The sequence below is a fragment of the Neovison vison genome, chromosome 3 (genome assembly GCF_020171115.1).
Source record: "Neovison vison isolate M4711 chromosome 3, ASM_NN_V1, whole genome shotgun sequence".
Taxonomy (NCBI): Eukaryota; Metazoa; Chordata; class Mammalia; order Carnivora; family Mustelidae; genus Neogale; species Neogale vison.
Genome location: NC_058093.1, coordinates 210,268,593 through 210,292,086, shown reverse-complemented (window position 1 = coordinate 210,292,086; position 23,494 = coordinate 210,268,593). Strand labels below are relative to the sequence as shown.

The 23,494-nt window shown below is 38.1% G+C and overlaps 1 protein-coding gene across 4 annotated transcripts in view; it reads left to right on the top strand.

The window, feature by feature from the left end:
* The window catches only part of PTPN2 (protein tyrosine phosphatase non-receptor type 2), an 81,675-nt gene that overhangs the window by 53,646 nt on the left and 4,535 nt on the right, over positions 1–23,494 (top strand). For 2 of the 4 annotated variants that reach the window (XM_044243655.1, XM_044243656.1), the window contains exons 6-9: positions 6,086–6,295; positions 8,268–8,420; positions 14,609–14,790; positions 20,160–21,892. In XM_044243655.1, coding sequence (XP_044099590.1) covers positions 6,086–6,295; positions 8,268–8,420; positions 14,609–14,790; positions 20,160–20,367 — 753 coding nt within the window. In that variant the 3' untranslated portion in view covers positions 20,368–21,892. Of the gene's footprint in view, positions 1–6,085; positions 6,296–8,267; positions 8,421–14,608; positions 14,791–20,159; positions 21,893–23,494 lie in introns of those variants that run through there. The other 2 variants (XM_044243657.1, XM_044243658.1) reach the window with 2 other exon arrangements.

Genomic DNA, 23,494 nt, shown 5'->3' with positions numbered 1-23,494 from the left:
CTCCCCCTTTTACCATCTACATGTCTTCTTTGTGTTGTAATCAGGATAACTGGAAAATATAAAACTAGAAAATAGGAAAATGTTTGTTTGCCAAAAAATTATTTCAGGAATGTATCTAATCTGTATAGTGAGATACTGTTTTAGTTAACCACTAACTGAATGAAATGATTAACATGGGATCATTGACCAAAAAAAGTTTTATAGGAGGGGCTATATAAAGTGCATACACACACACACACTTTTAGAGATGAAGAAATACATTTTATGGTTGATCTCTTGGAATGCCTCTGTTTTTGCGGCATACTATAAGGACAGGTACACAGTGTTGAGGGCTGAGGCCCAGTTTCCCGTGACATCCATAACTAAGCTTTTTATGCGATCTCTTAGGTTATCTAAGAAGTCTTAAGGTTGGGAATTACAAGACTTAAATTTATTTATAAATTTCTCCTATTGTAGTTTTTTGTACCAACTGTTCCATTTACATATGTCTTAAGCTGCCCTGACCTACATCAGCAACTGTTTGACACTAGCCTGTGCAGTACTCATTCCCAGAAACGGAATGCTTTTCTATAAACTTCCCATGGTTCTTCGAATCATCTTCTCTTGGTATTTATCCCAGGTACCTCCTCTGCTTCTGGCATGAAAACTTACTTGAATGGAGAAGGTCATAGATGTTTTTCCCTGTTTCTGACACCTATCCTAATTAAGAGTTGATTATAGCTTAATAATAAAATGAGTTTTGTTTCTTGTTTATCATTTTGCCAAGCACTTTTACATATATATGATTTGACCCCCAGTCTTCCTATAATGTCATAGAGTAGATATTCTTAATATTTCCATATTTTCAGTATTTTTTAAAAACCTATAATCCGTTCAGATTATAAGATTTTTCCTGTAAATAGATTACTCAGCTAATAAGTGACAGGCCAGAACTCAAATCCAGATCTCTTGACTTGGAATGACATGGAGCTAAGTCTTTTGAAAACATGCTAATTGTCCTAGTAAAGGAAGATTCTTGGTTCTAAAGCATCTTTCTGTGAACTGTGAACTGGCCAACCACTATTTCAGTTGTTAGTGTCTGAGTGATTTCTTATTGGCCTGGGTTCAGAATCCACCATAATTAATAGCAACAGTATGCTTACATTCTACCTTACAATCTTTAGTAAGAACTAGGGATGTTAGAAGAACAAAGTAGCATTTCAACATGAGAAGCAGAATTTCATTTGGTTAAGTATTTCCACTCTGGATCCAGAATGCCCGAGTTGAAATCCCCAGTGTATGCCTCCTGGCTGTGTGGCTGGTCCCACTGTGTACCCTCTGTGCATCAATTTCTCATCTACAGAATGAGGATAAGGACCATGTGTCTCAGAGGGTTGCTATAAGGATCAAGGGAATTAATGCTATAACAGGCCTAAGACTCCATGCAGAATTCACAATTAGTAGCTTGAGTTGTGTGCATCTGTTTCCTTTGTCCTATCAGTGAATTGGGAAGGACTACAGGAGCAAGGGCAGTTGAGAAGAATAAGTTGAGGGAGAAAGAAATACCAAACAAGTGAGAACGGTGATGCTGCAGGTGGGGAGGGGGTCACCAACCTCACCCTGAGCTGCAGAGAACCAGCCTGCTGCTAAAGGAGTGTGACTTGTATGTATTAACAGGTCTGGGGCCAAAGCCGTGGGTCTGTGTGGTCCCTGCTCTTTTACTGCCCTCTGGTCTAAGGGAGCATAAAGCCACACACCAGCAGCCCTTTCTAGTGTCTTCAGTAGAGCTCAGAGTTTGAACTTTTGCCCCTGAATGAAGAGACTCCATCTCTGCTTTTGAAGTGGCCCTGTGGCTTCAGCTACGGGGAAGGTTTTGCAGGGCTTTTAAAAATGTAAGGTCATCTTGAGTGCTTATTTGTCTTTCAGGATTTTCTTTTTAGTTGCCCTTCACTATTTTCCATAATATTGTTGGCTGGCTTTATGTTTATCAAGTTCCAGGAATACTATTGTAATGCTGGCTGACTTCTGTTTCTCTGTCCCTGTAGATTTGCCCAGAACAGGATGAGTGCCTAATTATTATCATGCTCGTCTGGGATTTGATTCAAAATAGTCTGAACAGTTTATCCCACCTGGAATGTCATCCTCTCTTCTTGCCTATTTATATCCTGCACGCCCTTCAGGACCACCTTGTGGCCCATTTCTTGGTTAGGGCTTTCTTCGTTTATCTGTGACGCATTCCTTCCTAATAGCTGTAATCTTTAACACTTCTCTCCATAATTTAAATCTTACCATTTTACTGGCTTATTTAGTACTTTGTACTTGGACTCCATAACAAGGTGTTCAGCTCCCTATGGATAGAGTCCTTACCTGTTACCTTCGTGCTTCCCTCTGCCATTGCACCGATTGAGTGGTCATTCTAAAACACAGGCATGATCCTTCCACTTTGCTCTACAAAACCCTTTCTGTGGCCAGTGCAGAAGTCCAAGACCGGGCCCAGACTGGTCCTTCCTCCTTGTCTAGATACTCAGTGTTTGTTCTTGCTGACGGCCCTACACGTCTCAAAAAGGCTGAGCCCTGAGGGCCCACACCTCCATGTATTGCTTTTCTCTCTCAGAATGCAAGCCCCATGCCTTCCTGTTTCTGTCACTCTCCTCTCCTCCTGATCTGATGAGTTCATCTTTCAGAATGAATTACAGTAACTAAATATTTAATACAGACTGTATAATGATCCTGGCAAAAACTGATGAGGGATTGAACTAAGGCACTTACGGTGAGCTACAGATCTCATATAAATTTGTATTTAGGAGATAGAGTTCACAAACTTTGCTACTCCTTGGTGTAGAGGAAATAAGTTAAATAGTTGAAAATGTGGAGAGGCTTACAATTGGAGATTATTAGGGGCTACAATAGAGACAATTCGTGTAATTGCTTCAGAAAAGGTATCTGTTAAGTATTTAGCATATGCAGGCATAGGTTAGGCACTTCACATTCATGGTTTCATTTATTCCTCATTAATGCCCCAATAATGTTTGAGAAATACTCCTTTCGTTTATGCCTTGTAAGGTAAGTACTGTTTTTAACCATTTACAGATGACAAAATTGGGCTTATGATGAAAGTCTTGGAAACATAATCTTGGTACTTCTGTAAATGCCCAAAGTGTGAAAATAATTGGGCCTAGGACCAAAGAGCCGTGTAGATTTCTTTGTAATAATTAGAAGATTTATAATCTTATCTTTCTGTATAAAATAGTAGTTAACTTGAATTTGAATGGCGTTAGGTGGCATACACTTAAATTGCCATAAGCCTGGCAGTCGCCCCTGGTCTTACACCTACTCAGTTGCTAGCTTATTTTCCTGGCCTCCATATATAATGAATTAGATATCCTTATTCAGGAATAGAATTCTCCTTCAAAATATCTAAGTAACATTTTGCCTTAAAAAGAAGAGTGAACCACTGACATTTTGTGCATAGTGTGGTGTGCGTAAGTCAGTGTTTACAAAGAAGATTTGGCAGGCATGTGCAGATGGGGACTGCCGTGTAATTGCAGATGCAACCAGGTGTCCATGGGGTGCGAGGTCAGCATTGAGAGGGGATGGAGAGGCCAGCTGGGTGTCAGAGGAGGACTGATGGGACTTGATGACCTGGGAGAAGGAAAGTGGGCTTCCACCAGTTTTGAAATCGGGAGTTTGTCAAAAATTGCAAAGGCTACATGTAGAGAGCTTGTTTGGAATAAAGATGAATTTTGTTTTAGCTCTCTAGCCTTTGGCAGTCCTTTCCCCCCACCCCCTCTCTCTCTTTTTTTTTTTTCCCAGCACTCAGAAGAGAAGAGGTCCAGTCAAGTATATAAACATTTCTATCACAGTAGTATACATATGGATCTTACTGCTTCATGAAGTGGTCCGTTGGGAATTGTATGATTTTTGTGAGCTGTGACTTTGAATCTTGTTTCAGTAGGGACACATTAGTAAAAATTAACTTCTTAAGAAGTTCTTTAGTCTGGTCCTGTTAGGGGAAGAAAAAAGACTGATTCTCAAAAATCTATTAGTGGGGAAGACTGCATTATACAAACAGTCGTGAACGTTTCTGGGAACTGGCTTTGAGTATCCCAGACAGCGTGACCTGAATTTGAAAAAAAAAATCAAGAGACTGCTAGTCTTGAGCCAAAATCATACAAATGGGAAAAAAAGCAAGCAGTTGCTCAGGATTGTGGGTTGACTCTAGGTTTTAAGCCAGAGGTGATGCAGTAGGTAGCATAAGTGAGTATACAGCTGTGTCGGAAACTGGGCCGTACCCTGCAGAGCCCAGCGCACAGGTGGGCTGGGTTCTGGCACCACCGCTCAGACCAGGTAGCTCTAGCAGGTCCACACTGGACCTGGTTTAGGCTCACATGGCAGAATCTGGCCCTGCTTTGTGAGGTCAGCGTAGTGGATGACCACAGCCTGGCAGTGTGTGTTGGGGCGGGGGTGTCTGGAAATTAGGGGTAAACACGCCCACTGGAATCTTAGACCCCATTTAAAGGAAGATGTGGCTTTGAGTTCTCCATGCCCCTGGGCTATGGCAGGAATAGCCACTTTAGCCCATTTCTGTGCTGGTATTGTGTTGTTAGGTGTCCATTTATGGCTTTGCAAGAAGAAACTGAAGATTAGCCTTCTTAATTTGGAATATTTTCAATACCTTTCTTTAATACAGTAAATTTAACCCCCACACTTTTTTACATACAATAAGGTATAATTTTAAAAGGAAATGTTTTGAAATTTAGGAATCCCAATGATCATTTTAATTAGTAATAGATTTCTGTCTTCTGATACTGTCAGTGTACTGAGAGCCTGTGGATCAGAGTGTATTTGGAATTATGAAAGCTGAATTTTAAGAAAATTAGTCACTGGAAGTATGTAATTTGAAAATTTTTAAAGAATTTCTACACTGTATTTAATCAGTATTATACCTTGTATAACCATTCTGGGACTTAGGAATCTTCATTTCTACTGAAAAGGGGGGAATTTTATTTTTTATAACATGAATATTAATTCTGAAAACTTGTCCCAAAAGCAGGATACTATAATAATAATCTTTAGCTGTTAACCATTAAAATTATCATGTGGTGGTGGTTGTTTTTTCTTTTCCCCTAATGTTGCTTGTGTGGCTTCTCTCTCCATAAACATCCTACAGTGAAACTGAGAAATTGTTCAGAGATATGTTAGAGAGTTACTGCTTCGGTTTACAAAAATGAAGACTGGAAGGCACTAAAGTGCTTCATGGGGCAAAAGGCAGCTGGCAAAAGCTTAGGAACATTTTCATAATGAGTTAGTCAGAATAAAGCTCATCAGGAAGATCCAGGAAGTGATAGTGAATGCCAGGCAGGCTTTAACAGTCAGGAAGCATAGAGCTATTTGGTAAACCATTTTAGCAGCTAAGTCCTATAAACAGTTTTAGGATTGGAAATTATTACCAAGGGGAAGAGCAGCAGTTAGAAGAACGATCTCAATTAAAAATGTAAAGATTGTTTCTTTAAATTAATTCTTGAGTTGCTCCTCTGAGCCTGTGTAGCACAATCTACAGGGTAACTCACATAATGAGAAAAATTAGATCTAAAAATGTTGGGCATTCTTAAAATGGAAATCATTAAAGAATGTAAAATTATATTGGTAGGGTTTTTTTTTTTTAATAGAAAAGAAAAAGGAATACTCCTCATGATATATGTATTAAAATATTGGCATCACGTATGGTGTAGAGGTTGGTGGTTAAGAGCCCAGACTGCAGTTTCAAATTCAGGCCCTTCCATTTCTTAACGTGTCACCTTGGGTAAATTACTTAACCTTTTGCCTCTGTTATCTCATCTGGAAAAGGAGTTTTATTAGGACCGTTGTAGAGGTTGACTTACTACATAAAAAGCTTAGGACATGCCTGCAAAATAATGTTTTAGAAGTACTGTCATTAATAAATTCCATATTCTCCTGAAGAACTCCCGACTTATGTGAGTGATTATCAAAAACCAAACAAAAACATCACGGTATTAAACACATTAACACAAAACACATAGTAGGTTTTTTTTTTTCATCAAAAAGAAATTAGAACTAACTTTTCCCTTGATTTTCACTTTTTTAGAGTGGTGAAACCAGAACAATATCTCACTTTCATTATACTACCTGGCCAGATTTTGGAGTCCCTGAATCACCAGCTTCATTTCTCAATTTCTTATTTAAAGTGAGAGAGTCTGGTTCCTTGAATCCTGAACACGGGCCTGCAGTGATCCACTGTAGTGCGGGCATTGGGCGGTCAGGCACCTTTTCTCTAGTAGATACCTGTCTTGTTCTGGTAAGTGCTGCTGATGATCTAATTTTAGTCTTGTTTAATTTTTTATTGTTTTCCTTGGCAGAAGTAAGCTCCAATGTCAATATCCCAGAACTGTGATTTTCAAAACTTAAACTTCTGCCTTTTTCAGAAAAACCTAAAAAAATTTCACTTATACCCTTTTAAAAACTGCCTCTTGTTTGTGAGTGGTGGGGCTCTATCCAAGATGATTCTAGAGATCTCCAAGAAGACTTTTATTTCCCCCCTGATAGCTTTATATTACAGAAATAATAGGTCTTTCCCCTTCCTTGTTTTTCAAATACAAATTGACATAAAATATTGAATTCCTTCCAGCTCAAACAACATTTCTCTTGCCCTGAGTTTCCTTATTTACAAACTAAGGATAATGATACAATTTTCCTCATGGGTCTGTGGCGAGAATTAAATGATTTAATACATTTGGAACACTTAGGGTCCCTGGTATTTTCTAAGCATTCAGTAAATGTTGGTATTATTATTCCCCCGAGATTCCAATCTCTATCCCCCAAGGGCTGTACTCTTTCTCTACCAACCCATTCCCAGCCCAGTCTGGATACAGGCACATGCCTTTTCTTTTTAGAATATCCATTTTTTCCTTATTTGGGGCATAGGGCATCTCTGGAGCACCGGAAGGGTTGAATGTTCGAACACCTACTGTATTGCTTCACTACTCTGCCTGTAAGTAATACACACTTCAATCAAAAACTGGATTGTTGGGCGCCTGGGTGGCTCAGTGGGTTAAGCCACTGCCTTCAGCTCAGGTCATGATCTCAGGGTCCTGGGATCGAGTCCCGCATCAGGCTCTCTGCTCAGCAGGGGGCCTGCTTCCCTTCCTCTCTCTCTGTCTGCCTCTCTGCCTACTTGTGATCTCTCTCTGTCAAATAAATAAATAAAATCTTTAAAAAAAAGAAAGAAAGAAATTCTCTTTTAAAAAAAAACAACTGGATTGTTACAGGATGCCTGCCTGGATGGCTTCGTCAGTCGAGCATGCAGCTCTTGATCTAGGAGTCATGAGTTGAAGCACCATGTCAGGCACAGAGCACACTTAATTTAAAATTAAAATTAAAAAGTTTAAAAGAAAACTGGGTTGGGGCACCTGGATGGCTCAGTCAGTCAGGCGTCTGACTTGGTTTCGGCTCAGGTCATGATCTCGGTGGTCACTCGGTGCAGAGTCCGCTTGAGATTCTCTCTGTCTCCCTCTGCCCCTCCTGCCCCATGCTCACACTCTCTCACTCTCAGATAAAATAAAATCTTAAAATGATTGTTACATTAAAGTGAACTTTAACATGTTTAACAAAATATTCTACTGTCTATACACTTACTGGTGAATGACTATTAAAAACTGGGTTGTGTGTTTGTGCCTATTCCCTGACAGATATAACTTCCACTTTATTCTTTTTCAGCGGGGCCGAGGGTTATGCTGGTTGAAATATGGGATGGATAGACCAGAGCTGGTGCAGGGACTTAACAGTGTCCTTGTGGACTTAGGCTCTTCCTGTCTTCCTTCTCCACCATCTGTAGAGGGCTGATGGACACAGACATGAAGGCAGAAGGGCACTGGGCAAAAAAGATTTACTTCTGTCAAGACCTTTAAAAAACAAACAAACAAAACAAAACACTAATCTCATTGGATTTATCTTTACATTAAGCTGGAACTGTTCCTAAGTTCTTCCTTAGACAACCACTGGCCAGAGTAAATAACATTACTGTTATTGGTTTGGAATCAGTTGTGTATCAGTTAAAGGCCTCCATCTACTGCTTGAACAGGTGGGGTGTGGGAAAGGTGGTTGGTTGGGGTAGCTGTTCTGTGCAGAGTTACAGCTGCAGTGCTACCTTCTTGTTCTTGGGGAGACCCACTGCACACTGCAGAATGCTTAGCAGCTCGCTATCCTATATTGCTTCTCTTTCCTGGACTCTTAACAACAAAAGGCTTGAATAATTTTTACCTTTCTTGCAGATGGAAAAAGGAGATGATATTAACATTAAACAACTGTTACTGAATATGAGGAAATATCGAATGGGACTTATTCAGACACCAGATCAACTCAGATTTTCATATATGACTATAATAGAAGGAGGAAAATTTATAAAGGGAGATTCAAATATACAGGTAAACTTTTTTAGGGAAATAAATAATACCTGTGTATTATATATGATTAGCATATAATAATGGCTGTACTCCACTGAAGCACTTGTTCCTTCCAAAAAGCATATTTCCATTCATGTGGAAAACCCAGCTGGCCATAAGCTCATGTTCTCATATATACCTCAGCCTCATGTTAAATCTTTCCTGTTACTCAAAAGCCCTAGTGGGAACAAGATTTTATTAAACTGGAATTTTCGTATAAGGAAATTAGTTTAAGCATTAAAGTAAACCAGAGAATTTTGGTCATTTTAGCACATTAGAAGCTTGATCTGCAATTACAGAACACTTAGTTTATATAATAGATGCTTAATTTTGTTAACAGTGAGCAGCTTGAATACTTATGGCAGACGTAATGAAGTTCCAGTAGAAAGTTATGTTTCTCTGCTTGCTGGCTATGCTCTCATGAAAACATTTTTATTCCACATTTGCAAAAACTAGGTTCAAAGACTGGTTATCCGAAATATGTTATGTACTAACATAAAATATAAAATAGAAACAGAAGTAACATTTATTGTCCTGTCTGGTCACATAGTATTGGACATAAGTGGACAAAAACTCTTTGTTTCTCTTATGAACATATATACTGGCTCTTTAATTTCTGTGAGGCAAGACAAATATTCTGAATAAGGTTTTTTTTAAGAACTCAGACCATCCGTGGTAGTGGAATTAAATATAAGTTAAGTGTTGTATAGATTTCAGAGGCATTAAAATATTCTTAAGCAATTTTCTCAGCTAACTTTTGTTCTAATCATTAGTATTATTTTAACTATTCAAGACAAACTATTATCAGTAAAATTTTGGAGGCTCATAATCTTGCCATTTGCAACAAGATGGATGGAACTAGAGAGTATAATGCTAAGCAAAGTAAGTCAGAGAAAGACAGATACAATATGACTTCATTCGTATGTGGAATTTAAGAAACAAATAAGTAAAGGAGAAAAAAAAATAGGCAAACCAAGGAACAGGAGTAAATCTTTAATGAAGAGAAACATTGCACCCGTCCATAAAATACTCAGCGTGTAGATTAGGCCCACAAAACATGAGACCCTTCTTCAGAAGTCAGACTTTGGGAACACTTGGTTTGCTTGGCAGTGAACAGTGAGTCAGAAGAAGTAAAAGTTATCTCAGATGTTTAAGATTAGGAAAATGTGTGTGTATGTGTGTCTCTCATTCTCTCTCTCTCTTTTTTATAATCTCTGTGAACTTTTCTCCAGTTTGGAGTTGATTGGAAAAATGTTAAGTAGTTAAACTTTTTTCACGCACTTGTAGCTTCCCTAGTTGTTCATTGCTTATTTCCTGGACATTCTTACAGACTAATTGTGGGGAAAATGTGCTGTCCTTTGGATAGTCTCCCTCCCTCCACTTTAAAACTTTTTCACGTTTCCTTAGTTTCAGAATATATACTCCCTTACTTTGAGGATCTTTTTCACTACAGAGGTGAATTTTATGAACATAATTTATTGTGGTTTTTATTATTATTATAACGGTGTAGTTTGTGGTTTGGGAGAATTTTTTGTTTGTTTCAGTTTATCTGGTACGTTATAGCCATCAGATTCTCCATGTAGCTTCATCTAGTATTCCATGCAAACCCAAGGCATTCTCTGCCCCTTCTTCAGGTAGGATGTTGGCAACATCTCTGTATTTTTCAGATACTCAGGATCAGAAAAGCCTATTACCCATTTGAAGGGGTCAGTTTCCACAGAAATGGTCTAAGGGTTCCTGCAGTTTATGTGGTGCTATAATTTTTTTTATTATAAGGATAATTAATGAGTAAACGAATATGGATTTGTTTTACCTGGATAATTTTCTCTGCCTGGAACTTTGCTATCCAATACTGAAGCCATTAACCAGACATGCTACTGAGTACTTGAAATTTGGCTAGTCTGAATCGAGATCTGCTTAAAGTATAAAACACATACCGGGGTCACCTGAGTAGCTCAGTGGGTTAAAGTCTCTGCCTTCGGCTCGGGTCATGGTTCCAGGGTCCTGGGATCGAGTCCTGCATCGGGCTCTCTGGCAGGGAGCCTGCTTCCCCCTCTCTCTCTGCCTACCTCTCTGCCTACTTGTGATCTCTGTCTGTCAAATGAATAAATAAAATCTTTAAATTAAAAAAAAAATACCAGATTTTGAAGATGAAATACAGGGAGATAAAGTATAAAATATCTCAGTAATTTTTAAAATATTAATTATATATTCAAATGATAATATTTATATTGAGTTAAATAAAACATATTTTTAAAATTCATCTTCTTTTCAACACAGCTACTAGACATTTGAAAATCGCATATGCCACTCCCATTACATTTCACTGGACAATACTGTTCTAGAACCTTAGCTTAAAATAAAAATCTAAGAGAAATAAAGTTCTCTGAAATCCTAAATCATAAGATCCAAAGTTAATGTCCGTGCCTCAAATTTCATGAATATAACTGATTCATAAAAGTATCTTTTTGGGGGGGGGGTGCTTGGGTGGCTCAGTGGGTTAAAGCCTCTGCCTTCGGCTCAGGTCATGATTCCAGGGACCTGGGATCTAGCCCCGCATCTCTCTGCTCAGCGGGGAGCCTGCTTCCTCCTCTCTCTGCCTGCCTCTCTGCCTACTTGTGACCTCTGTCTGTCAGATAAATAAATAAAATCTTTAAAAAAAAAAAAAAGTATCTCTTTTGGCATACAAGGGTAGGATAGCCAATTTATAAAAAGACTCTTCTTTCTTTCCATATGTCTACCTCCTCTTCTTTACCTCTGAATTTGGGGGAAAAAAATATTCGTAAGATGAAAGAAGGAAGCTTCTTTCTGGTGTGAGCACTGTGGCTAGGCTTGTGGGTGCTGATGCTTCCTGAACCTGCGTGTCTTCAGAGAACTGTGTGTTCAGCAGCCCCGGAGCCTTGTTTCTTTGTTTCTGGTACTTTTTCCTAACGGGGACAACTGTCTTCACTTTCAGTCTTCATTTGGATTTATATTACGTGACTGGTATTTTCCTTATTGGATACAGTTTCATGTTAATTTTTCTGTGACGATTTCTGACCTATGGAGATACAAAGTGATTTAGAACCTATCGGTACAGGAGCGCTGTTAATATTCACCTCTAAAGCTATTGTTTCTGAAATCAGTTAATACACGTATGTATTTATAATCACACAACATGTATTTATTTTTGGAAATTTCCAATGATCTTGACTTACCTGGATAAATACAGATAACTTCTGGTTGTCTCTGAGACTGTATCCTTTACCTCACGTCTTTCTTGGCACAAGGTTGGGCATAAAAAGACATCATAGTTCTCGGTAGTATCACTTATTAGCACACTCCCAGTATCCATGATTCCAGAACCTCACAGAGTAACATATCTCAATTGGCAATTCAGAATTGGTGTTTTAAGATCTGCCAGTGGTAATTTGGTGCTGCTGTTAAAGTACTTACAGTGGGTTTCAAGTTTAATGACATCACTTCCAGTGCTCCTTCGAGGGACTTCCTTCAGTGAGAAGTGGGTGGGGTTGCAGGTGGCGCTTAGGGTGTTGCTCAAAGCAGCCCGTGACGGGCGGGAGCGTGGTGCAGCGGGAGTGTAGATTTGGGAAGATAAACTCTCAGTCCAGATGCCGGTACTCCAGGCCTCAGGAGGACAGCGTGAATGAAGTTGCAGCCGAGTGCAATACTGATTCTTTGGCTTCCCCAGGCAGCAGTGACAAGCCAAGGCAGGCGACTTCAAAGGACTTGCTTGCTTGTGGGTTACAGGGAAGGCAAAGTTGAGTGAGTTTGCTGCCCAGAGACAAGGCAAAATGACGCTGCCTTTTGTTTGTTTGTTTGTTTAAATTGACTAGCATTAAATATCTCCTATTCTCCACCCCAACCGCTGTCCCTTTTGTTGAGTCCTTTTCTTGTTGACAGATTCCAGATTTGTTGCAGATTCTGGAAAGTGGTCCAGTAAGGTTTGAGTTTTGTCATTGTCTTTTGTTTATTGACATTGTTGAGTTTTGTCCAAATATTAAGGTCAGGTGGTTATGACTAGGTCCCCAGGGAAGAATCAAATTAAAAAAAAAAAAATCAAACGGCCTAAATTCTGGAGACAGTTGAGCAATTTTTATTGGGTACTTTCTTAAACTATCTTGTATTGGAAATTGATAAGCTTTTCAGAGATACAAATAACCATGAGGGATTATAGCATTAAAATTTGGACCCTTCTGTTCATTAGCTGCCTAGCCTGGGCAAGTCACTTCTGTTCTCTCACCCTAGCTCCACCATAGAAGGGGCGTGATGATAGTAACAGTAGTAGCACCTACCTCCTGAGGTTCTTCTGAGGATTAAGAGCCAGTGCAGCTGCAGCATTAGGTCAGTGTGGCTGTAGTCAGTGCTTGACCAGTTGCCCCATGTGCATCTTCAGTATACAAAATGCTGTCTGGACTGAGAAACAGAAATGTTAAACGGGAAGAAAGAAAACTGACATAGTCCTCTAAAGTGAAAGCCTCTTACTCTTAGGTTCCGTTATAGCATTTTCTCAAGTATTGGCAAGACACTCTTTCTGGGTATGGTTTGCGGCCTCTTAGGTCCTTGCTCAGGAGTGGTGGGTTCCATCCCAGTGATTCTTAAAATCAGCTCAGAGACGTCTTTCCTCGAGGTCCACTTCTTTCTGGCCTCAACTCTCAGAGTCAGGCTCTACATATTCTTCATCTTCTAGTCACATTGACCAAACTTTCCTACTCACTGCCCTCCAGATGTAGCAAATTGCAGAATTTTGCATTCTTGAAATTTTTTGTCAATCAACTACTATAAAAAAGATACATTAAGTATGCATCTTAATTAAATAGCTACATATGGGGAAGGTGGAGTGTGGTAAGAATGCCTTTTTCTTTAATTCCTCTATTGTAGGAAGATGAAATAAGTAGAAACTAATTTATCAGTGTACCCATGAGTTTTCCAAAGATTTTTTTTTTTAATGATCTCAGTACACAAGCGTTGTTTTTAACAATGCCATTTTGTACCAAAGCAGCTCCAGGGAAAGAGTGTTCCATTAAGTTCCAGAAAAAGAGTGAGTTGCATTGTTACATCTGTGTTCAAAATCCTTAAAATCCTCAGGCAAGAAGTTGTAGAGTCTCTTATTTATTAGGTTCCAGGCTCCTTGCTTCTGTGGTAAGATCTTCAAAGAGGGACCACCCCTGTCCCCAAGAGGTCATTTTGACCTGTGTCAGAGTCCTAGATAATCAAAACTGTTGGCTCTTACTGCCACCACTCCTACTCTTGTTCCTGGCTTGGAGATGCATGGTTGTGTTTGCAGCCCTTGAAGGGCTTGAGGAGCTAGAGGTCCCTCGTGCCGAGGGTGTACTTGCCTTCTCACTCCCTGGCTAGCACTTTGTGACTGCCTTCAGCTTTCAGGGGCCCAGATATACTTTGCACCTCTTCCTTTCTCCCTAGGGATAGTGCAGTGAGGGCAAAAGAATCTGACATTTGCCAGACATATTGCTAGATATGTTATGTCATTAGTCACAATAGGCTGTCAAGGTAGGTGATGACAGCCTGTTTCATAGAGGAAGGAAATGAATTTCTCTTGATCTTGTTCTAAATCCTGCCTCCTCAAGTCTAGGCATGCTCTCAGAGTTTTGTCTAACCTGGTGGTGGACTGACTTACCTGGAGCTACTAGCATAGCTGGAAGAAAACAAATTAAGGTCCTCTGGTGTCAGAGAACTGCCTGGAGATCTCACTGTTGTTCCTCTGTTAGACCAGATGGGCAAGGAACAAGGAGATGCTAGATCACATTCAAGTGCGTCTTGGTCACTGTTTCCAGTGTTAACATACCTGTGGGTTATGAGTCCGGCAGAATCTGGCTCTGGCTAAAATCTCACTAACTATGACTAATATTTTTGTGAGGTCCTAGTATAGTTTGTCTCAATAGGTTAAAGTCTGCTTTAATTTCATTAAGATTATTATATTCAACTGCCTAGTGTTATACATAAATATTAAATGCTTTATTATTTTTACATTTCAAATTTAAAATAAGCACATCTAGAAGAGGTTTTGGTAAGATACCTTTTTCATTCTTCTGTTAGCATCACAGGGTTCTCTTAAAGTTGAATATATAATTTCAATTTGTATATCCTTTTTATTTAAAGAAAAGTAAACTTTTAGTGTTTGCATTTGTTTTTCACTTCTCTTCCCTACCTAGAAACGGTGGAAAGAACTTTCTAAGGAAGACTTATGTCCTGCTTTTGATCATTCACCAACCAAAATAATGACTGAAAAATACAATGGTAATAGGATAGGCCTAGAAGAAGAAAAACTGACAGGTGACAGATACACAGGACTATCCTCTAAAATGCAGGATACTGCGGAGGAGAACAGTGAGAGGTAAGCTTATGGCAATCACATGCTTGAAAAGATGATACTGTCTTATTTTAATAAGTTCAGTGGATATGAACTAATATAGGCCCTTTGTTTATTGAATTAATGTAGCTGTTCATTTATTTATTACCTAAGGATATTTAAGTAAGTATACAATGACATCATTGATCTCAAAGAGCTTTCAACCATATTAAGAAGCCAGTGCTTATAGGCAGAAACCAGTTGGAAAATAGTTTAACTCAATACTAATTTGAGTGCTAAAGTTAACATAATTAGATGCTAGAATGTATAGTATGAAACAGAAAATAAGTGGTATGAATACCTGCCATTTATACAAGTATTAGTGTTCATGCTGTAGTTGCCGTGTAATGGGTAATGGGTCTTTAATGAAATTATCAAATATTTAAATGAGTGTTTAAACTTCATTACATTATTGGGAGGGGAGAAGTCTTTTTCAAAAAAAAATTGCCTTTTTATACTTTTTGAGTTTTGAATCCATATAAATGTGTAAACATTTTAAGTTTTTAAATTGAAACCTTTAGGGGCACCTGGGTGGCTCAGTGGGTTAAAGCCTCTGCCTTCGGCTCAGGTCATGATTCTGGGATCCTGGGATCAAGCCCCGCGTCAGGCTCTCTGCTCCCTGGAGAGCCTGCTTCCACCTCTCTCTCTCTGTGTCTGCCTCTCTGCCTAGTTGGGATCTCTGCCTGTCAAATAAATAAATAAAACCTTTAAAAAAAATAAAAATAAAATAAATTGAAACCTTTACATTTCTAAGGCTCTGGTTATCTCCCACCCGGCAGGAAGCTGGTATCCTGAGGTGTGAGTGAATGAGATGTTCATGGCCCCTCTTGATACTTTCTTGATATTTTCTTTCTGTCTGTCAAAATGCTTTTTATTTAAGTGGTACATTTTGTGTTTTAGTTCTGTTGGTTACACTGGGATATTGTGGCACCATGAGAATCGTTGAGGTCTCCTCTATATTATAGTAGCTTCACTTCTATGTTTCCTCAATATAAAAATTGCCTCGGTGGCTCAGTCCATTAGGCTGAGAACATGATGAACATCCCCGCATCAGGCTCCCTGTCCGACAGGGAGCCTGCGTCTCCCTCTGCCTGCTGCTCTCCCTGCTTGTGTGCTCTCCCCCGACCCTCTCTCTCACTTTGTCTCTCTGACAAATAAATAAATAAAATCTTTTTAAAAATATTATTTGAAATCTTACGAAAGGTAACATTACAATAAATACATAGTGTATATGTTATTCTGTATTACACTGAAGAGTTTATTATGACTTAGCAGTGTTACTCCTTAATTATGGCTCTAGTGGTTTTAGACTACAAGTTAAACCATTAATTGCTTATTCCTTCTTTCACCTTAAGTATAATGCTTTGAAATCAAGAAATCATGTTTTAAATTACCATATCTTTTTCAGCAATAAGATTCTCAGGTGCCTAATGTTGTTGTTTTGTTTTGGTAATGGGCAGAATTAAATGGAAAGTAGGCTTGATGATTGAATTGGTGTTCTTAGTATTTCAGAGGTATTGAGTTTTAATCTTTAAGGACACAGACCCAACAAGGTAAACCACGGATTGTCCAATTTCACAGTTTTGAGGAGATCAAGAAAACCACTGGGGTGTTAAATAGTGTTTGCATAGGTGGTATGGTATGTGTATGTATTGTTTGCTGTCTGCCCCCAGGAGAGAAGAGACGATCCTGCTTGAAAGCAGAAACAGAGTCCCTGTAGGAAACTAGGGATTGTAAGCAGAGAGAACTAATTGAGGGAGTAGGTCGTAGAAAGAGCATAAAGTAAAGATTGCTGTGAAATACTGTATTGTTCAGTCCTAATAAATTTTAATACTGATGTATAGCTTTGCATTAGGGAAGCTAATAAATTGAAATCTTACTGAAAGAATTTCAGTTTCAAGGGAGTAGGACACAATATTTTCTTTCATTATTAAATATCCTTCAAGTCAGTTTTTTCATATTGAAGGTCACATTCCCATGGTCATGAAATCAGTTTAGTAAGTTACGAAAAAAGCATTTTTAAAATAACAGAATACAATAAAATTGAAATTAGCGTTTAAGTTAGAGAATAAAACAGATCAAAGTATCACCAATAGCAACTATTTTAACGTTTTCTATATGTAGACATAATATATGAATTCTACGTATTGACATATATATTGTGTATATGTATAAATGTGTCTGTGTGTGCGGTTACTTTGTTGTGATGGTAAGATATTTCTAGCTGTTAAGGTTTACCATCAAAGTTTAAAAGCCAGTGTTCTCGGGCGCCTGGGTGGCTCAGTGGGTTAAGCCGCTGCCTTCGGCTCAGGTCATGATCTCAGGGTCCTGGGATCGAGTCCCGCATCGGGCTCTCTGCTCAGCAGGGAGCCTGCTTCCTCCTCTCTCTCTCTGCCTGCCTCTCTGCCTACTTGTAATCTCTCTCTGTCAAATAAATAAATAAAATCTTTAAAAAAAAAAATAAATAAAAGCCAGTGTTCTCAATTATAGTGCAATCCATAAACCCAGATCACTGAGTGGAGAACAGTTTGGATAAATGAGAAGTCAGGTTATTTGGATCCTTCTGTGTACTTGCAGAGTGTGAAGCATGTCTGTTGAAACATGGGTCAGCTACAGCCTGCTGTGAGGAATTCCACGTGGTCTTCCATAGGCAGGAGTCCCCAGAAGTCCTCCCCTGCCAATTTGTGGGTTTAGAATTCTATGACTGTAGAAAACCTGGGCAGGTTATTACATAGAGGTAATTTCCTTGGATCCAACTAGGTAAATAAAGATTTTATTGTATCACAAATTGAGACCAGTTTTTACTTCTTTGGAATTGGCTTTCTTAAACTTAGTGATGGTAGCTTTTGGTACTTGTTTTCTTTCCATCCTGAAAACATACGTACAGTCCAATTTTGGAAAGCAGGAGCCTCTATTCCATTAATGATTTCAAATGGGAAAAACTGTGTTCTCAGTCCAAAAAAAACCATAACCCATTTCTCTAAACATAAAAATCCTCAAAAAATCAACTGCTGTATAACATGTAAAGCACTAATTATGTAAAATCATATAACACTCAGTGAACTCACTGGGTTTACATGGTAAAATATCAACACTGAATAAAAATTGTAATTATCTTCTATATTGCAATGAAAATTTTAAATGAAATAATCTGTTAAAGATTTCATGTAAATTGGAACATGGTGGTTTGGTGGCCTCAGGCTCCTGACAGAAGCAAATATAAGGACCCATGTAAGGCTGGCCCCTTGGATGGGAGCTCTGTATTCTTTTACATATTTTATATATGCTTTGCCTGCACTTGAATACAGTTTAAAATTTTTTCACTGATGGGTACACATGTATTTGCTAGTAGTGAGTTTTAATTTCAAAGAATGAATTCTGAGTAATAATTTTTTAGCAAATATTCAAGAGAGTTCAGACAGCCAAAGACACCTGGTATATGATAGGTAAAGTGAAGAAGATGTTGGAAATCACAGTCCCTGAGTTGCAGATATATTTAGAGGGTAAAATAAGAACCCAGATTAGCAACATAAATTATTTACTGTAAATTAAATGCTGTAAGATAAGAATAGAGGGGCTCCATGGGTTGAGTAGAGTGAGAAATTGAAGAACAGAATTGAAGTGAGAGGACCAGAGAGATTTCTAGTTGAGGGGATCAGATTTGGAGAAAAGCAAAAAATCATTTGGGCAAGAACGAAATTGTGCACAGCAGGAGAACTCTGGATGGTTTTTGTGTGAACTTGTGTTTTCAGTTCTTTTGAGTATGTACCTGTGAGCGCAGTTGCTGGGAGTTAAGGGAACCCTACATTTCACATTTTGAGGACCTGCCAGTTTTACATAGCGGCTGCATCATTGTACATTTCCACCAGCAGTGTCTGAAGGTTCCAGTAAAAGAACTTGAACATTGATAAAGTAACCTCAGATATAGTCTGTATTCAAATTTCTTTGGTTGTATAAGAAATCTACCTTACAGCTTTTTTAAAAAATGACTTTAGAGGCACCTAGGTGGCTCAGTGGGTTAAAGTCTGCCTTCAGCTCAGGTCATGATCTCAAGGTCTTGGAATCAAGCCCCACGTTGGGCTCTCTGCTCAGCAGGGAGCCTGCTTCCTCCTCTCTCTCTCTCTGCCTGCCTCTCTGCCTACTTGTGATCTTAGTCTGTCAAGTAAATAAATTTTAAAAACTTTCTAAAAAAGTGACTTTACTTGAGATATAATTTATGTACTATAAAGTTCACTCATTTAAAGCATACGCGTCCGTGGATTTACTATATTTACAGAGTTATGAACCCATCACCATAATCTAATTTTAGAATATTTTCATGATCCCAATCTCTTTAGCTACTTAAAGAAATAATCCAAGATCTAGTCAAGGATAATGCATTGTATTTGGTTGATGTGATACTTTAGTCTCCATTAATCTGAAATTGTTCACAACTTTCTTATTTTTCCTTACTTTGACCTTGACATTTTTGCAGCTGCTATACCAGTTGCCTTTTAGAACACTCCACAATCTGGATTCCTCTGATTGCTTCTCATTACTAGATTCAGGTGAAACATTCTGGCTGGAAGGAAAGTTGGCTCTTAATGTGGTATACTGAAAAGGCATTCAAGATTTTAATCAAGCTACAAAACCAGAGAGCTGTATTTTAGAAAAATTGCTGTGGTGATAATGTTGAAATCAGAGGCAGAAGTTAGGTTTTTGCGATACTGTAGGCAATAAGTGAGAAGAGTAGGTGGGGTTTTGTGAAATTTTTTTTAAGGGAGGAAATAGTAATGTACATGTTGTCATTGGTCATTCTTCTTTACCGTGCCCTAGGACCCTGTGTCTTGGGAGTCGGTGAGCTTCCATTAGAACAAATGTTCTGTATTGAATAGGAAAATGGAAGCCAGAAATAAGTGTGGACAAACAGAGCAATAGGCGTTCCACAGTAGAATCTTGACAGAAGTATTAAGTAGGTAGCTTTTACCAGTGGCCTTTGTGACAAATCATGTGTAAACACAAAAGGGGCTCGGCTATCAGGGACTCCTGATCCTCACCTCTTCCAGCCGGTTAGCAAGGAAGCAAGCTGACAACCACTAGCTCCCATCTCAACAAAGAAACCACCATGCTTGTTTTCAAGTCCTGCTGAATGTATTTATTAATAGAATGTTGTACCAGAAGTTGTTGCTGAATGATCAGAGTACATCTCTGGACCACTTAGAATATTGAAAATCTCCCCTCTTTTTTTTATTCCAGTATTTAAATGCATTTAAAAATGTGGGGCTTGGGGAGGAGGCGGGTGTTTGGGCTTCGTTCCTCTGTATTAGAATAATAAGTCCTGCCATGCACTTTTATTTGTTTTAATTTTTTCCTAGCGTTCTACGGAAACGAATTCGAGAAGACAGAAAAGCTAACACAGCCCAGAAGGTGCAGCAGATGAAACAGAGGCTAAATGAGACTGAACGAAAAAGGAAAAGGTGGTTATATTGGCAACCTATTCTCACTAAGATGGGGTTTGTGTCATTCATTTTGGTGGGTGCTTTTGTTGGCTGGACACTGTTGTTTCAGCAGAATGTCCTATAAACGAGCTGTTCTGCCCAGCGAGCTGCTGCGCTAGTAGCTGACAGTGTTGCGTTAGTCACAAGGGTCTGTCTGTTAGCAAGCTCCTCGCACCCCAGAAACAGTGCGGTAAGAATAGACACCAACCAGACAAGTGATCTATTCAGTCCCCAGCCCAACATCTCAGGGCATTGTCCCCAAACTGTAAACGGCTATCTGAAATAAAGACTTGAATGCTTGTTGAAAACTGGTACATTTTGCAACTGTATTCATACACGTTAAGCGTACTATTTCACCTGACCAGACCGAGAAATCCTTTACCACAAGGATTTGTTTTTGGAGGCTCTCTGGATTTTAACCTGCACTTGATACAAGCAATAAATATTGTGGTCTTATCTACATTATTACTGGAAAGAAGATGACCTTGAAATAATGCGTGTAATGTATAATGTACTGTTGACATGGGCATCGACATTTTATATTCTTAACCATTTCAGGGTAAATATATTTTATAAGTATTTAATCTTACTTTTGTAGTTAAATGTACTTTTTAAAAACTCAATTTGAAAAATCTGTTACCATGAAAAAATAAATTGTGTGTTGATTCAATTGTACTGAATACATTTTCCTAAAGAGAAGTTTGATACGAGCAGTTAGAACTAACTCTGAATAAGCAATTTTTACTATATATTTGCATTTCTTTGATGTTTTACAGTTTCCCCAATTTTAAAAAGAGAAACAAACAAACAAACATTTTCCCTAAAAATATCTTTGAAGGAAAATTCTCCTAATGGCATAGTCAGGTAACATTTGGTCAAAACTTTGTAAAGAAATTGGTTTCTGTAAAGCCCATGATGAATACTGTTTAATTTTCATGAAAATTTCTATGTAATTACCCTAATTTATAATTGGGGCAAATCTTGACTTAGGAAATAAAAATAAGGAGCAGCATTTTATTATCCGTGATTTCAGTTTACTAGACTGAAGTTTTGAAGTAAAATTTTTCAAGTTCTTTCTACTTCAATAAATAGTATGATGATGTACAAACCTGACCTTGTCCCTTTAACTTCTTAATGGGTATTTTAATTTAAAACATATTGTTTGAAGAACTTAACTGCTCATTTGAGTGCTAGCCTTCTTCAGATCCCAACATTCCATTCAGTGTTTGACTTATTTAACTTAAACTTTAAATAGTTGTTATAAATTTAATTGCTGTTATAATAAAATCACATTATTTCAGTGGTTTTCAAGCTATGCTCATTGGATTTCTGAGAGGTCTCTGAGAGGTGGTTGGAAGGACTCCAAGCTACCAGCCTTTCCTTTCAACCAGCCCGTCTCTGCTTTATCTATTTTATATACTACGTATGATCTCTGTGTGAGGTGTAATCATTTTAAGGGGACAGTTACAATTTTAAAAACAGTTGGAAAACCATTTGTATAGATAGATATTTTGAATTGATTTGAGTAGCAGTCTTGAATGTGTTAAATTATGCTGAAAGCCTGAAAGCAGGATGAAGGTGGTTCTACATATTAAATCAGATTTGCATAACTTGTGCCTGTGTCCTAATTCAGTATTACTCTGTCCTGTAACCTTTAAATGGAGAGGAGGTAAGAGGGACTTTCCCCCCCACCCCCCGTGTCTGTCTGCATTAAACCTGTGTTCAGGTACCAGGACCCGTCATTATTGGTTTCAAACCTTTCTAATTTGCCTTGGTTTATATTTGCTAAAGTACAGTATATTAGTCTGCAAGTCAAATATGGGTAAATCATACTAAATTTCCAATTGAGGATAGCCTTGTCTTAAACAAAAAGGTAAAGACTTCTTACAGGAAACAAATGCTGGTTAGTGATGCACATTGTCCCTTTGCAAGGTAAATGTGCTTCACTGGATTTAGGATTTTAGCTTTGCTTTTTGTCTGCTTTCTGTCCTTCAAGTGGTGTTTGTTGTAATATATTCGAACAGTCATATTCAATGAAGTAAACATTTGTTGATAAACTTCTGCAAGTGTTACACCTCTTTCAACCTTTCAAACAGATCCTGAAGGATAATGTTAAGTTTTTACCACTAATAATATTTTTGGTGGGTTCCATATACTAATTATTAAAAATATATGGCAATGTGGTGTGGTGTCATCATCCTGACCCTTTATTAAATGAGGAAGGCCACAGACAAGGGCTCCTGCCTTCTCAGGTAACAGCCAGAGGACAAAGTGAGCAATCCACGATAGATTCTACATTTTACAAAATTTGTGTATGCTTAGGTCTTCCTCATGTTTTCTGAATATAATAGATTTTAAAAGTCAGTTGTGTAGTTTGATTTTAATGAGGCAGAATTATTTTTTGAATAAGTTAAGGAAGAACAGATTTTTTTAAAAAGCCGGAGGCTTTATTATTTTTAAGAAAGGGTATTTATATTAATAAATAGTGTATTCGTGTTCATATCCGTTTCCTGATAAACCGACAGCAATCTTTGATTTAATGCCATCTTCTCTGGCTATACCAGCTAGTTGTACACTTGTCTCTGAGGTTAGCTAAGTATTTTATGCTGGTCTGTTAGCAGTTTTTGTCTATGCTTGCATATATACAACATGTATGAATACAATGCTCCATTGTTCAGCTTATCCATATATAAAATAAAAATAATACCTTTTCTTGAATTCTTACATGGCTAAAAAAAAGGTAATGTGTAAAAAATGTATAGAGAACTTTAGAATAATATAAAGATCATTCCTCATGTTTAGGCTTATTTTATATATGTGCTTTGTCCTTTTCCTATTCTATCTTCAAATGAATACTGACTGTATTAATATTTCTACCAAGAAATGAACAAGAGAAAGGAAATAAAGTGGTTTTTTTATTTCCTAAATAGCTCTGCTTTACAGGTACGTTGTAAGAAGGAACTGTAACTCTTAATTTTATGTATACTTCTGCTTGTCCCCTTATTTTAAATAAACTAGAATTGATGGTATGAATCAAAAAAACATGTATTGGTTTGAAAAGTAGTTTATGATATGGAGCAGTCCTCTACTTCTTATATCAAGTCCTTTGCTTTCAGTGTCAATTCCCAGTGGTTGTTAACCATTTATTGATCATTTACTATGCGCCAGGCCCTGTGTTAATGAGCACTTTCATAGATTATCCTGTTTAAACC